This window comes from Musca domestica, unplaced genomic scaffold, assembly GCF_030504385.1.
Source record: "Musca domestica strain aabys unplaced genomic scaffold, Musca_domestica.polishedcontigs.V.1.1 49, whole genome shotgun sequence".
Lineage (NCBI taxonomy): Eukaryota > Metazoa > Arthropoda > Insecta > Diptera > Muscidae > Musca > Musca domestica.
In genome coordinates, this window is record NW_026712344.1 from 7,246,816 (window position 1) to 7,264,813 (window position 17,998).

General features: G+C 36.2%; 1 protein-coding gene across 1 annotated transcript in view; it reads right to left on the reverse strand.

Annotated features, from left to right (window-relative positions):
• Window positions 1-17,998, reverse strand: part of LOC101896471 (uncharacterized) — a 189,259-nt gene that overhangs the window by 57,116 nt on the left and 114,145 nt on the right. The window contains exon 5 of the mRNA XM_059127989.1: window positions 15,726-15,859. Coding sequence (XP_058983972.1) covers window positions 15,726-15,859 — 134 coding nt within the window. The remainder of the gene's footprint in view (window positions 1-15,725; window positions 15,860-17,998) is intronic.

Sequence of the window (17,998 nt, forward strand, 5' to 3'; positions counted from 1 at the left end):
AAAAACAAAAGCATTCGAATCAATGCCAAAATACGAAAATGAAACTTTCCTGAGAGCACGTTTTAGAAATATTAAATTAAAAAAAAATATATCAATATATTGCTTTTGGGTTCAATTATGACTTTTATTAACGAAAAATATATATTATAATAAAAAAAATATGAAATACATATGTGAATTACATAAGTTAAAACAAATGTCGTATACCCATGGTCATTTGATACGAATGATACGCGAAAGGAGAATATGATTTAAAATTTTCGATTCGTATTATTATTTTTATAGGACTATGGTAGGTGAGGAAATTAACAACTATCATTACATCTTCTGGTCCCTGCCCACAAAATAGGCCAAATTTATATTGGATCAAAATCTGAACCGATCTCGATATAATTTGTCCAACGTGAAAGAAGACATTATGTACATATGTCAAGTACACGCTAACAATAGCAAACAACATTCAACCACCACTCCATCAACACCCTAACATGATGAATAATTCTCATTGACTTAACTATGGAGGCTACATATATAGTTTTGATTTTGGTTGAAGAATCAGACTCGCTACTGCAGGAGGCTTGCCTGTGATGATTTTAAAATCTGCCCTACGACTAAAATCAACTGTTAGCTGAGATTTTTTATTTGACTGGCTCTCACTATCTTGAGTGGCCTGGAGCTTCGGGCTCTCTGTCTCTTCTGGAGCTTCAGACTTTCAGTTCTACCAGGAGCTTCCACTAACGAACTCTATAGTAATAACGTCAAGGTATTCGTAGACCGAAGCATACACCGATTAACTAATCTCCGAGCGTAGATACGAGTTCCAGTTCATCTACTCGAACTCGACCCTAAAACCTGTAACCCGAAGGGTTGTTGATGTGTTCTAGCGGTTCTGGCCGATTTAAAGAACTTTTATCCTGCTTACAATTTTCATCCCAAGCGATTGTTATTTGCTCCATAAAGGTCCAGATTTTGGAATATGCCACATATAATTGTATCCCTAAATATGGCCATTTTAAATGCTATATCCCAATTTTTGAACTCCCCACCTTTTTTTTTGGATAGATCATCAGACTTGGAAAAATATGCGGAAATTCAAGGCTTACGACGATTTGAAGATGATCGGGAAATGTGATTAATGAATTTTGGGTATTTACGATTAAAGGTAATCGTTGATTACAATGTTTATGTTCGGGTTTCAGACGATTTGTTGGCTTCGTGAATTGTTGAGCGGAGTTAGGTACAGCAGTGTTCAGCTCGTGTTTTTGTGGATAGTTAACCGGAGACTTGTCATATCGAACCACAGGTATTCACTTCGGAGATCGGGTGGATAACGAATTGGCACGATTATATCTACCATACTATTTTACTGTCAAAATAGTGAGTCGAAGCTAGTGTTGGTAAAGAAAACTGAAGCTCCTGTGACAATTAGTGGCCACTCAAATTAAATACAGCCAGTTCCAAAATTGGTTTCCAGGTAAAAGTTCAGCAAATTCTTTTATAAACCTGCTAAGTAGGCAATGCCCCCTCGAAGTAGCAACTCTCCCAATAGCACAATGAACGTGCAAGTTGTTCTTGCGCGCTAGTTAATTCGTTTTGCTGCTACGATACTGCAACGAATTTTACAGAACGATTTCCCACATTTCCAAAGATACCCTGAGCCATATGACAGATGGTATATTTCATTTGATACGGCCAAAACGAATTAACGGGTTCAGACCATAGGTCTCTTTGGACCAAATCTTTTTCTGGACTATGGAGTCGATGTAAGAGTGTCCGTCCGTCTGTCGGTCTAGCTGGTGTTCATGATAACTTTCGAAGGAAGTAGCCGAAGGAAGTATCGGACCACTCCTTGTGATACTACCCCCAAAAAAAGGTCAAAATTTTCATAGAACATAATTTACATTATAGAACAAAAAGGAGCCTCCAATTATGTTCAAATTTTGTAAATCCAAATGTTTGTATCAATGCTAGGGTTGGTTGCGACAATATTGGTTCACTCTGTCATGTACCTCCCCACAAAATAATCATAGCTCATATAAAATGAGAAATAACAGTCCGATTATCTTCAAATTTCGAACATCTCAATATTTATACGGGGTTGCCCATATTCGACGGACCATGTTTTTTTTTTTTAAATCAAAGAAAAAAATAAAAAATTGGCGGTTGGCAGTGTTAATCATTTAATTTGTTCCAAGTAGATTTGTTTACATCAAATTTTGAATATGATATCTCTCAAATGGCCGCCTCTGGCGTTGACGACGTATTGTGCCCTTTTTGCTGCATTTTTTATCGTTTTTGCCAACATTTCGGCCGAAATAGCGGCTATTTCTTCACGAATGTTGTCCTTGGGCTCTTCTACGGTCCTTGGCTTGTTAACGTAAACCTTTGACTTCAAATATACCCACAAGAAGAAGTCAGGCGGTATCAAATCGGGCGAACGCGGTGGCCAGTCCAAATCACCACTTTTCGACATGAAACGGCCCGGAAACAAATTCTTCAGAAAATCGAAGAATCGTCATCATGTCGCGATAACGCTCCTGATTGATGGTAACAGCATGGCCATTTTCATTTTGGAAGAAAAACGGCCCAATGACCGTTTTCCCACTAACGCCGCACCAAACTGTGACTTTTTCGTCATGAAGTGGCACTTCTTGAATCTCCTGAGAATTTTCAGTGGCATAATTTTGCTGATTTACGGTCCCATTCAATGTGAAATGGCCTTCATCGGACATGATAATTTTGTTCCAAAATTGCTCGTCATCTTCGGCCATTTCGATGACTCTTTGAGCCCATTCCAATCGACGAGGCTAATCCGCAGGCAACATTCTTTACGTCAATTGAATTTTGTACGGGAACAAATGCAAATCAATGCGAATAATCCGTTGTAAAGTGGACCGAGCCATGCCCAACTGCAGCGTACGGCAGCGATATTCTCGGCCGATCGCCTTGATCGACTTTTATATGGCCTCTTCGGATTAGAAAGAGCCTTACCAGTCGAAAATTTTTCGTATAAACGCTTAATGGTGTTCTTAGAAGGCGCACTTCTCACATTTTTAATGTTTTAAAAGCACGTTGAGTTTTCACTGCTTCTGTTGAATGTAAATTTCAACTATTTCAGAGCGCTCGCGTGGCGTGTATTGGTTCATGGTAAAAATCTGCTTGGACTGACGCTTCAAACGCAGTATGTCATTAAGCGATATGACATCTCTGTCAAAAGTTATGGCGTTGCCAGATGGTGCAACTATCTCAAACAACGGAGAAGAAGTAGTTAATATAGTCCATAACTTTCACGTCGCAATAATTGTTTCAGACTTAAACCATATGCGAAAGAGAATTGGCCCACTCCTTTGGTACCACCCCAATTAAGTTTAGACATTTTGAATAATCAAGTCCAAATATATTTTATTATCAGGCGTAAACTGAGGGTATGTATCTGTCCACAAAACCGACTGATAGTTTTTAACTTGTTTTTTGATTATTTTTTATTTAATTCTCTTAGTTGACACTGTGTTTACCACTATGAAAACCATGGTTGCCATCATAAGCTCAAATATTTGCTAATTGATTTAAGTAGCATAAATTGTTTCTAATATAGAATGACTTTGAAGTATCCTATGCAGAACGGTTAACCTGTAACTAATCCAATGAATAGATTAGTGAAATTTTCAAGATATTATGAAAAGTTTAATTCTTCAATATTACGAGAAAGCTTGTCTATATAAGAATTGTATTCTTTTTTTTTGGCAAATTTCTAATTATTTCGAAACTTTGTTTTCATCTTGAAACTTTTTAAAGTGTTACAAACCGCAAAGCTTCGCATGCTCTATCCTTGTGTATTTGGTTTCTTTTAACATTTCAAGTGGTTTCAGGCACAAGTTTCGTTCATTTGTTATTCTGTACGCAGTCTTATCGTCTTTCATTTGTTTACTCGTCCAGCCAGCCAGCCAGCCAGCCAGCCAAGAGTTTGGTTGGAGGCTACTTAATTTGCGTTCGCAATCTTCAAGTAACAAAGATATTAACCTCGACTTTCAATCAAACTCTCATGCCAACAGGTTTTTGGACACAGCCAATGTTAAATGGATGCCATTGTTGCTATGCTTTGCAGCATTGCCACTGCCTACCAAAGGTTAACCACTATGGGCGGAAGTGTTTGATTGCCATGGTGAAAATGAAACAGTTCACATAACTTTCACAGGCTTGCCCAAATAAACAAAGAAATACAAACGATAACGAATGCCACAACACAGCACAGCACCACGGTAGTGTAGAGCATCCTCAAAAGAATATAGTCACACTTGGTGTGCTTTCGCTCTGGCTTCTGTAGCAACCCCCCTCCCTGACCCCCCTCTTCAAGAAACGCGTGCAAAGTTTGACAGCCATGTAAGCGCTATTTCCTTCCCTAAACACACACTTTAGAGAAACTAACGACCGATACTTAAAGAAAACACCAGTACATGAACCACGCACATAAACAGAACGTAACGCAACTTATCACGGCGAATGGGCATATGCTTGGGTACGTGTGTGTCGAGGTCGAAGTGTGTGTCTACTACCATGTCCTGCATATACTTGAGGATCCTTGTGTAAAGAAAGACCGAGTGAATGTGTCAGTAAGGGTGGCATGATAAATGTATGGGCATAATTTTTGTATGTTTTTTCGATAGACCTACGTTTGTAAGTGTTTATGTGTGTGTTGACAAATTAGCTTTACGTGAGGTAAAACGAATAAAATTGTTTCTTATTAAAGTTAGAGGTATATACAAATAAATATGAATTTAGTATTGAAACATTGGAGTATTAACCTGATTTGTAGTAATTTTCAATGTATAGAAATTATATCATAAAAACAAGTTAGACAGTATAAATTGATCTGCCGACTGTCATGATAGGGTGACCGTATAACCCAGATCTTATATCTGAAGAAAATCTGTCAATTAACATTATTATACCCACAGCAGTGTGGTATGAGTTATTTGATAAAGTAAAATATCTATCTGTACATCATAATATTTTTGCACAAGTAAGATTGAATTCGGATATGTACAATATCTGTTCATCCATTCTGGGACCTCCCTACAAAAGTTCAAAATTTTGGAAAAGGATTTAGATAAGAACGAAAACTAATTCCCCTGCTACCCCTCCAAAGGTAAATATTTAGTGACAGTAATTATTCTTTTACAATATGAACAAGTAAGCAAAGGCTATAGTCGTGCGAGGCCGACCATGTGAAACCCTACAACACTACAATATATTAGAAGCTCCTTATGTCCTTATGTCCAAAGCCATTTTGGAAGATTTCGCTTTTGAAATTGTGTCACGGAATATTGCCCAGATATTACCCTGAGCATTTTGGCCATAGACATTTTCCAAAAATTTACGCACTCCGTCGTGCTGTTAGTAGTTGTGGTCCATTTTACAGCTAAATATAATCCAATGGTCAACCAAAATGCAAGAACTTTTCCCAAAATGCTAGAACTTTTCCCTGTCAATAACTCTATTCTCAGGCGTGTCGATTGGCTTCGATTGTGTGATGAGGATTTTTTTCTGTTTTTGTGTCATATTTTGCGATCATCTCCAAAGCAAGGGCCCCTCTGTGTCTCTAAATTTAGACTCATCTATATGATTTGCTTGTCTACGATATTTGGCTATATTCGTCAACGAAATCAGCATAAAAAGCCAGAAATTCGCCTTTTGCGCATTTCGGATATTGCTTGTAAGTTATTTTCAGCGTTTCGGTAGAATGGAAATGTTGGTATTTTTTCCAACAAAAGTAGTGGTCCATTCTACCCGCTGTCTAAAACTCTAACTTCATGAGAGAGTTCGTGTCCTTTGGTTTATATTTGTGACCTTTATAATGGCTGTAAAATGAGGAAAATGTTTAGTTGTTGGTCCATTTCATCCCCTAAATATATTGCGGACATCTTTGAAAACAATAGGCCTAGCCCTTCTGAGCCTAACACTACCCTTGTGTAAATTTTCGTAAGGATCGGATAATTGCAATCTGTGTATATTATCCCAACCTGTGATGTAAGGTGAACAAATATTACAAAATGTATATTTCAATATTATAAGTCAAACTGAAAAAATCGCATGCGATAAAAAATATGAAAAAATAAAAAATGTCACAAAATACTAAAAAATCTATATTAACATCATTATTCCCACCTTTTTATGCGATTTATTTAGATTTTATACTTTTATTCCAAGAGGGCATTTTAAATTGACAACATTTGTCAAAATCTGTCCAGCCATTCTTGAGAATAAGCATTCTAGCAAACATCCCCTTCCTTTGTATATATACATTGTATATATGTCGCTATATATCCGATATATTTACTATAGGCATCTACGTAACGGTCAGAATTGACATGTTCGTCAATTTTTGATTACACCGGTATTAAAAATATTCGCGATTTAATGGAAAATTTTACTTTTATTTAACACAAATGTTGTGGCCTATTTCACCCTATAAATATTACCCGATGACCATCAAAATTGGAAGGCTTCTGCCCAGCCCTAAGCTCTAGCCCCATGCTTACTTCCGCGTCGATTGATCTATGATTACGACCTGTAGAGCAACTGCAAAATCAGGCAATTTTTCTGTATTTGGTCCATTTCAACTCCTAAATATTATGCGATCATCTCCTAAAAATAGGGTTCTATTCTGACCCTAGGCCCACCTCCATTCTAAATTTCGTGAAGATCGGGCCATAATTGCGACCTGTAGAGTGATTACAAATTAACATGGACAGACGGACGGACGGACATACATAGCTAGATCAACTCAGTTCGGCGAAATAGGAAGATCCATATATACAGGGAAACCAATATTTCGAGGTGTTACATAATTTTTGGTCCAATCAAACTTATAATACCCCCAACACATAGTGTTGTAGGGTATAAAAAGTGCTAGTGCGAAGTTTGATGAAAATCGGACCCTGAAGATCCTAACATCTTTGCCTACGTTAGAGCTAGCGTGTAGATGAAATCTATAGGTACACTCTTTCCGATATCTTCCCCACAAAAGTTCAAAAATGTTGCAAACAAAAACGTGAAAATCTCATATTAAGCGAAAGGAATGCACTTATAGAACAAATCGGTATAGATCAAACTTGATTGTCCACTTTAAAATTTTATATTCGCTCCAGCAGTTCGTTTTAGACCTTTTTTGTATTCAAAATACATAATTTGTTCAGTATGACAATTTTATTTAATCACAACTTCATACATCAGACTAAATTTTCAGACTTTCAAGTGTATACGTTTTCGGAAAGAATAATAGAAAAAGGTTTACCTTTTAATATAAAATTCCATATTTCAGATTTCAGAATTTCGCAACATTTAGTACCTATATCCAAAACAATCTTTATCTCTTCACCCAAGACCCTATATCCCCATAGGGGGTTCAAAATATTTAGTAATATTTAGTACTTTTCGTAAAAACTCTCATCTCAATTTCAGGTACCAACAACGACCTCAATATTAAACTTCAGCTCTTCAGTGGTATCCGTTCACCCAATACTCAATTTACGAGTAGTGCCAATTTCGAACAATTATAGTACATATTTCCAAAACCCCTGCTTCTTCCATTACATTTCAGGATTTCAGCTCTATTCCTTAATCCAATACCAAATGTAGTACGTTTTGGTACTTTTCGTACCATTTAAGTAAACATTTCCAAAATTTCCTTCATAACTAAATTCGAGATACCAACAGACAACTCAATGTAAATTTTGAGAATTCCAGCTCTATTCCTTTACCCAATACCGCATTTAGTATTTTTACTTTTCGTACGAATGTTCGACGCATTTACAAACCACCTTCAAATCCATATACAATTAGTAATCTAAATATTACTTTTTAGAATTTTATCCCTATCTTATCACCCAATGCCAAATATAGTACCATTCAGCATTTTTCATACAATTTTAGTACAAATTTCCGAAACTACCTTTATTTGTCCAGGTTACACTTGAACAGCAAGCACTATCTGTTCATCAAATAGAAAATGGTACCAAATATTGTATAAATTTTCACAAACCCTTTGGTACATCTATCCTGGACTCCACCCACTCCCATTCCAAATTTACATTTGTCGAACGCAAAGTATTCATTATAGTAGTTTTCGTACCGTTTTAACACGACATTCCAAAATTATAGTTACAACCGTGTCATCTAGGCGTTAATTCTGAGCTAGTCAGTCAGTCAGACGGATGGATGGGCAGACGGACGGACATGGAAAAATTGACTCAGAATGTGAAGATCATCTACGAAGATCATCAAAAGGAACCGTAGGTTCATTTCGTTTCCTTCTGCATGTTATAAACAAATACCCGAAGATATAATATATTTTATCACAGTGTGACCCGAAAAATGCAGATCTTATCTTTAAAACAACAAAAATCCAGTAGAATTGTTATATAGGTCGCTATGTTGGGACCATACAAAATATTGTTTAGCACTAGTAATCATCGTACCCCTCGTTGCTCCGACAAGTGCCAATACGAATGGCAACAAGTAAAAAAGCAGCTAAGTTCGGCCAGGGCGAAATTTTAATTCCTTCTACCATTTGGAAGAAACTTGAAAAATTAAAAAAAAAAAAAAAATCCGAAAACTACAACTTAAATTAGTTTTGAACTTACCTTTTAGTTTTGAAGGTGTTCGCAAAAAAATTGGAAAATTTCTATCATCTTAAAATTATCGAGGTCCGCTCAGATAAATTCCGAATTTAGTTAAAAAAATTTATGAAAATACGGAAATCATGAAAATACGGAATATCGTACCGTTATATGGTGGATATAGGAAACCGTGGACCGACATGGCCCATTTACAAACTTCACCTGTCTACTGGTAAACACACTCGAACACATATAAAAGGAATTGGGAAGAAGCCTCCATAACTTAAGTATAAGTGCCAACGGTGAACATATAGTAAATATCAGTTCCATCGAATATCCAATATATTAATCATCCCCTTGTAGGACACATTTTTGAAATCACCTCACACTAGCAAACCTGAAAGCCAATTGTGATCTCACAGCTTTTTGCAGTTTAAATTAGGAAAATGCCGGATAAACAAATCTTTTATACATAATAAATTTTTATATATTAGTTGGATTGGGGAAACAAATGCAATACCCCGAAATATTGGTCCTGGACATAGGATGTTATTTATGGATCTTCCTGTCTCGCAGAGCTAAGTGTTCATAAGTGTTCTTCCATCCGTCTGTCCATATTAATTTTTAAACTTGCAACAGGTCGCATTGAATTGAAATGGACTAAAAACAGAAAAATTTCCTGATTTTGCAGTTGCTCTACAGGTCAGAATTATAGACAAGCGATATCAAAACTATACGAGAAGGTCACTTCAGAGGATAAAATTGATGCTGATATCCAGGATATCGGATAAATTTTGTAAAGTACGTGTTGGGGAATTACACACTGGTCGCAATTATCACCCGATCCTCACGAAATATTGCATTGGGGAAAGGTTATGTCCAGAATAGAATAGAATTAGGGATAGAAAGTTTACTTTTAATAAATGTTTCCATAAATGTTAAGGGAAAATTTCTATCCTCTTAAAATTATCGAGGTCCTATAAATTTCGAATTTAGTTAGCCAAGACACCCATTAACTCGCACTACAATACTATGTGGCAGGACAAGTTTATACCAAACTGTGCCTTCCAGGACAATTTTGCCGGTATATTCAAAGTATATGGTCATTTCTGATATCCTTGGATCAGTATAATTCCATGGGCACATTGGAATTGGGCGGGACTTCGTATACTCTCATATTGCCAATGGATCGTACATTTCATAAGCTATCGGATTATACGATTGAGATTAGCAGGTGGTTTAGAAAATAATTGCCATAATCAACGAAAGGTACAGGGTTGCCCGCCGGACCAATCCAATTGACGAGGCTTGTTCGCAGGCAACATTCTTTGCGTCAATTGAATTTTGTACGGGAACATATGCAAATCAATGCGAATAATCCGTTGTAAAGTGAACCGAGCCATGCCCAACTGCCCAATGTTCTTGGGGACCTCTCAACATTGGCTCGTACGGCAGTGATATTCTCGGCCGATCGCCGTGGTCGACTTTTATATGGCCTTTTCGGATTAGAAAGAGCCTTACCAGTCGAAAATTTTTCGTATAAACGCTTAATGGTGTTCTTAGAAGGCGCACTTCTCACATTTTTTTTTCACAATTTACTTCTTCTGTTGAATGTAAATTTCAACTATTTCAGAGCGCTCGCGTGGCGTGTATTGGTTCATGGTAAAAATCTGCTGGGACTGACGCTTCAAACGCGGAATGTCATTAAGCGACGTGACATCGCTTCAAAAGTTATGGCGTTGCCAGATGGGTCCGTCGAATATGGACAACCCTGTACTAAAGTACTTATAACGATATTTTATCCGTTCACCTTACATATATGCATCAATTTTGTCACAATTTCAAATTCAAACTGCATTGTACGTTTCGATTCCCAATTAGCAATGCTTTAGTGTCCTAGTACTAAAGTTTAAGTACAGCTCCGTTCTTCTAGATTTTTTCATTGCCCCAGACACACGAGTATTTCACCTCCACACTCTAACGGAAACCTACACACCTCAACAGAATTATAACTCTGCTACCACACACCAACCAAGACATTTATTTACTTATTCCTTTATCATTCGTTTAATACGATGACACAGTATTAAGCCAATATTAGCACACCTTTAAATCATAATCCTAGTTTCGCCCGCCTTTCAGTAAGTGGGTACTAAAAAGTTTAGACACGGACAAGTTTCTATAAATATACTGGATGTACAACTTTCTATATGCCTACTTCTTTTTATACCCTCCACCAAAAAAGGTATGGAGGGTATATTAAGTTCGTCATTCCGTTTGTAACTCATCGAAATAATCATTTTTGACCCAACAAAGTATATATATTCTTGATCAGCGTAAAATTCTAAGACGATTTAGCCCTGTCCGTCCGAATTAAGATAGGAAGCTAAAACTTTGCACAGATCTCTCTTTTGTCTGCAGGCAGGTCAAGTTCGAAGATGGGCTATATCGGTCCACGATATCGTATAGCCCCCATATAACGGTACCCCCGATATTCGGTATTTTGATGATGTTAGCCACATTTTTCAATGGAATTGTCTGAAAATCCACACAAGTAGTTCCTCGTGGGTACTTTATACCTCGGCAGAGAATTATCAATATAGGTCCACAATATCGTATAGCCTCCATATAACAGTACCCCCGGTATTCGGTATTTTGATGATTTTACCCACATTTTTCAACGGAATTGTCTGAAAATCCACTTAAGGAGTTCCTTGTGGGTACTTTATACCTCGGCAAAGAACTATCTTTATAAGTTCACAATATCGTATAGCCCCCATATAACGGTACCCCCAGATATTCGGTATTTTGATGATTTTACCCACATTTTTCAACGGAATTGTCTGAAAATCCACATAAGGAGTTCCTTGTGGGTACTTTATACCTCGGCAGAGAATTATCTTTATAGGTTCACAATATCGTATAGCCCCCATATAACGGTACTCCCCTATATTCGGTATTTTGACGATTTTAGCCACTTTTTCCAATGGAATTATCTGAAAATCCATACAAGGAGTTCCTTGTGGGTACTTTATACGCAGACATAGATTTGTCTTTATAGGTCCACAATATCGTATATCCCCCCATATATAGGCACCTTCCTATATTAGATATTTTAAAGATTTTAAAAGAATTTTTATTGGATTTATTTTTTTTGAAAATTTTCTAATTCGTTCCAAATGGTGTAGGGCATTCAAAGTTCGGCCCGGCCGAACTTACTGCTTTTTTACTTGTTAGATTTCCTATACATCCGGAATCAAATTTTACCTTTCAGTATTCATTCTACAACACCACATGCAATTTATATAAACGTCTACTATTGTATAAATCAAAGCTGTGGATGTGAGTGTGTATGTGTAAATAGTTGCTCTTATTCATGACTTTGTAACATGTTACACAACTATTAATCATAGTCTCGTATCGTTAATTAGCAATTAATAACAATTTTAAAACTGTAAAATTTATAGTCTGTCATTATGTAATAGCATTTTTCGAATGTGTAAAGCATGCTATATGCACACTTACACAAATTTGTGCATATATGAATCTTACGCCGTATGTGCGTGTGTATTAATGTACATACCCAGTAAACAATTTTTTCCGACTGCTCTGATTTAAGATTTTTTCCGAAATTTCTGGCTTTTTTTCAGAATTTTCTGCTAGAAATTGGTCAGATTTTCTAAACGTTTTTTTAAGAATTTCTGCACATTTTCCTATCCAAACGGAGAGTAGACTGTCTATTGCTCTGGCATGTTCTCTCCCACATGAAAACGAATGGTGGTGTTTTGCTACATTCTCTCCCATAGTAGTTGTTATTTTTTCAGACTTTTCTTCCAAATTCTGACCGATTTCTTTCAGAAAATCTGAATTTTCTCCCGAATTCTGAGCGATTTTTTTCATTTTCTTTGGAATTCTGGCCGAATTTCCTTCCAAATTCTGACCTATTTTTTTTCCGAACATCTAATTTTTTCTTCTACTTTTCCAAGAATTTTCACTGAATCCGGACCGAATTCGTCCAGAAAATCGAATATTTTTTCCGAAAATTCGGATTGGGTGACCACGTCCATACAACTTTCGTACCGAAATCGGAAGGAATTCGAAATTAGAATCGGACATCTTTTCAGGGATTCTGGAAGAACTCGGACAGAATTCGGCAAAAATTGTTTACTGGGTATTTAGAATTATGTACCAAGACAAAACTGTGTGTGTTTTGTCTTGGTACATAATTCTGGTAGCACATAAACTTACAGAGTTACACAACGAACAGCATATATATTGTATGTTTAGCAAATTTCATCTTTTCTTATGAGGAATGCCATTCCATAACTTGAAAATATTTTACACAACGGTTAAAATGTGTGCCAACACATTGCTCTTATTTAAGCTTTTCCATATCAGTTACACATAAATTGGTTTTAAAATGTCGTCGTACACGGTGAGAAATTTTGAGATTTGTCTTGGGACAAGTCTTTGTTTGTTGGGGAAAGGTTGAAATGGAAAACTATTCCTCTCACTGGCAATGACAGAAAATAAAATTTTGAAAAAATCGAAAATTTCTGAAAACAAATGGTCCTATATAAATACAAGTGGAATTAATAAAACATAAAAATTGTCGAAAGTTTACAAATTTCGTTTAATTTGATCTAGATTATAGAATATTTTTCCCTTAAACACATTCGACAAAAATCAACGAATTATGGAAAATTTTGGCGTAATTTTAAAACCCGTCTGTCCATGTTTGATTTGTAATCACTCTACAGTTCGCAATTATGACCCGATCTTCCCGAAACGTAGAATGGAGGTGGTGCTAGGACTTTTGGAGATGATCGCATAGTATTTAGGGGCTAAAATGCACCAAAAACTAAAAAATCGTGATTTTGCAGTTGCTCGATAGGTCGCAATTATAGACCAATCGACGCGAAAGTTAGTATCAATCAACAACTACTCTCAACACGGGAGTTAGGGCTAACGAGATAGCAAACTCTCTCGCCAAAACAGGCAGGGAATTACCAACAATAAACGTAGACAATCCAGTGCCACTTAATGCGTCACGTCTAGCGTTAAAGATATGAGCAACAAACGCCCACATATCCCAATGGAACAATGAGGGTGTAGGGAAAACCAAAAAAATCTTATGGGGTGATCCCGATGAGATGAAAACGAAAAACCTTTTATTACTAGGTAAAAAAGAGATTAGTGAGGTAACAGGCATCCGTACGGGGCACCCGGGCCTACAAGCTCATCTGTACAAGATAGGATGTGCAGAAAACAGCATATGCATGGGGTTGGAAGATGACGAAACCTTGGAACATTTTTTCTGCCAATACCCAGCGTTTGCAAATTTCAGATTCCAATTCTTAGGGAACGCCTCCATACCAGACCTTAATCAAACCATGGTAAATGATATAAGACAGTTAAGAAATTTCATAAAGGCAACTGAATTTCAAATATAACAGACTGTAAACTGCCCGCCTTCTTCAAAAAAAAAAAAAAACCTTAGTCTAGAGCGCACAACAGGCCTATACTGGCTTAAATGTATACCCAACAGGGCATGCGGCGAATTGCTTCAACCCTCTTTTCAACCTAACCTAACCTGGTATGCTGCTTAGGGCTGGGTCATCGGGTGGGTGAAATAGACCATAACGTTTGTGTTAAATAAAAGACAAAATTTCCATTAAACCGCGATTTTTTTAACCCCGGCGAAATCACAAATCGACGAACAGGTCAATTCTGACCGTTACGAAGATGCCGATAGTAAATATATCTGATATATATAGCAAAATATGTACAATACATATATACATAGAAAGGGTATGTTAGCTAGAATGCTCATATTTCAAGAATGGCTGGACCGATTTTGACAAATTTTGTCAATACAGAATGCCCTCTTGGCATAAAAGTGTAAAATCGCATGAAAAGATGCCAATAATGATGTTAATATAGATTTTGTAGTATTTTGTGACTTTTTTTTTATTTTTTCATATTTTTAATCGCAGGCGATTTTTTCAATTTGACTTATAATATTGAAGTGAATATTTTGTAATATTTTTTCACCTTACAACACAGGTTGGGTCATTATATACAGATTGCAATTATCGTCCGATCCTCACGAAAATTTTCATAAGGGTAGGGTTGTATGGTAAAATTAAGAAGGTAAAGTCATTTCAAATAAGCATTCCCATCTTTGTATTTTCTGTAATTTACCTTGTCAAATTTCACTGCAAAAAAACAGGTTCCCATCTCGGATTTGAATTTATAAACAAACATTTTTACAATGAGATGTTGTCAAATGAATATTTTTGAAAAAATTGTAAACATATGATTGCACGTCTTTATCTTCTTAATTCTACCATGGGTTAGGCTCAGAAGGGCTAGGCTTATTGTTTTCAAAGATGACCGCAATATATTTAGAGGTTGAAATGGACAAACAATCAAAAATGTTCCTGTTTTTCCAGCCGTTATAAAGGTCACAAATATAAACCAAAGGACACGAAATCTAGCATGAAGTTTGAGTTTAGGTCAGCGACTTTTGTGTGAAAAAATACAAGCATTACTTACAGGCGATATCCGAAATACACAAAAAGCGAACCAAATATCGTAGACAAGCAAATCATATAGATGAGTCTAAATTTGGAGATACAGAGGGGCCTCTTGATTTTGGAGAAGATCGCCAGATCTTCTAAAATTGATTTAGACATAAGGGGGCTTCTAACATATTGTAGCGTTGTAGTCATATTGTAGCGTTGTAGTTGTAAAGATCTTTTTTAAGATTATTTCTAACTGTAGTAGTTAGTTAGTTACTGTTACAACATCGCGTAACTCTTGGATTTCAATCTTCGCCTTTCTTGAAAAATATTTCTAAGAGTGTAGGAGGATTTGGGAAACATTGAGGATTAAAATAATTTTAGAAACTTTTATCAACTCATCTTTTAAATATTTTAGCAAGGAACACCTTTTGAAGAATTGAAACAATTCAAAATTTTTTTTCGATGCAATACAGCGTGAAAATTGAATATTTTCTCCAATGTGTTCTCATATGATATTTCTCTGAACTATTTTTTTTCTTAGCTTCAATGCGGATTTTTTTGTTTAGCTTTTGTTACTTACCGGTATATTGTTTATCGTAAATCTTAATTCAGCTCTTGGCCGAGATGGTGGCGTACTACAGTTAGCACGCAATACATCACCCGGCTCATATCGTGTATGGTCCGTAAATAGCTGGGGTCGTTTATCAGGAAATTCTGCAAGAAGAAAAAAAGGCAACACAAGAAGGCCAGAGTAAAAATAACAATAATAACCATAAATAAAATGAATACATTTTTTATTTGTTGAAATTAAAGAAAAAGAATTATGATTTCCTTTTGCCGTTCTGTTTGGTTCGGCTTTATCGTAAATACAATGGTGCAGAAGAAAAATCTTAAACCGGCGACCCAAGGAATTTGGCATAAAGTCAGGAACTAAGGTTATGTTTTTTGTTGTTCTCCATTCGGCGAGTTGGGAGTTTGTCGTTGATTTTTTTTATAACCAACAACTGTGGCAATTTGATAACATAAAACATTGTTGCTTTGTTAAATGGTCTAAATGAATGAATGCCTTTGAAAGCATGTCGTTAAATCGCAGCTTTTTTAACCCAATTAAATTTATTGTTTGCAAAAAATCCCAAAAGTTTGGTAAGTTAATGGGTCATTGCATTTAGATAAGAGCAGCGTATATGGAGTAAATGATTAGCAATTATCCAATGAGCCATAAATATTAACTTGGCGGAAAAAAACTTTCAAAAACACTTGGGGTAATGGGTGCGTATGAGAATGAATGTTAAGTATACGTACCCTTTACGTGATTGGTTTTACGAATGGTAATGGAAGTGCAAAAAGGGACGGACGAAAGGAAATGAATGTAATGGAATTGCAGGAAGGTGAAAGTAATAGGTAAAACCTTATTTTCAGACATTTTTAACTCATTTAGCTTATATGAAATCCATCACATGAGAGATGGGTCTTGGTGTAATATTACCTAAAATGTAGAAAACATTCTCTATACAGCTTTTCAATTTTATATAAAATAGTAAAGCGATGACTAATTGACCAATTGTGATTTGTTCAATAATATTTTTTCACCTTACAACACAGGTTAGGGTTATTATATACATATTGCAATTATCGCCCGTTCCTGACGAAAATTTTCACAAGGGTAGGGTTAGGCGCAGAAGGGCTATGCCTATTGTTTTCAAAGATTTCCGCAATACATTTAGGGGTTGAAATGGACAAACAACTAAAAATGTTCCCGATTTTTCAGCCGTTATAAAGGTCACAAATATAAAGCAAAGGACACGAAATCTCGCATGAAGTTCGAGTTTAGGACAGCGGGCAGAATGGAGCACTATTACTTACAGGCTATATCCGAAATAGAGAAAAGGTGAACTTCTAGTTTTTTTATGCTGATTTCGTTGACGAATATAGTTAAATATCGTAGACAAGCAAATCATATAGATGAGTCTAAATTTGGAGATACAGAGTGGCCTCTTGCAAAATATTTAATGGTTCAAATGAACCAAAAACAAAAAAAAAAATTCTGATCACACATTTGAAGCCAATCGACGCGCCTGAGAAGATAGTTAGGAACAGGGAAGAATTATACCATTTTGGATGAACATTGGATTTTATTTAGCTGTAAAATCGACCATAACAACTAACAGCCGGATGGAGTGCGTAAATATTGGGCAAATGTCCCTGGTCAAAATGCTAGGGGTAATATCTGGGCAGTGCTCCGTGACATAATTTCAAAAGCGAAATCTTACAAATTGGATTTGGACATAAGAGGGCTGCTAACATGTTGTAGTGTTGTAGGGTATCAAATGGTCGGTGCCGCACGACTATAGCCTTTGCTTACTTTTTTTTTTTTGGTGTATTTATTGGGCGAAATTATCACTTTTTGCACCTGACCTAGGACTGATAAAACATTTTGATTTACAAAGTTTTGGGTGATCAATGAAAATTTTGACGTTTTGTGCGGATGCTACCAGAAGGAGTGGACCGATATTTTCCATTCCCGAACTCGATCTAAGTCTGAAAATAATTTTACGATGTACCAAGTTTGGAGCAATACGTGTACATCCTTTTAGATTAATCGTGCTCACCAGCTAGGTGACAGACGGACGTACACCCCTAGTTCGCCTTCAAATGCCCTGAAACGGATTTGGTTCAAAGAGAACCACGGTCAAAAACCGTTATTTCGATGAGCCACGTTTTTGGTCTTATCAAATGGTATATAGTCATATGTCTGAGGGTATAAAAATACACAAAAATGAGTATAATGTAATACAAATATATTATTTAGTATTTGGAGTTTGTAGAGAGTTTTACTTGCTGTAGCATAATATT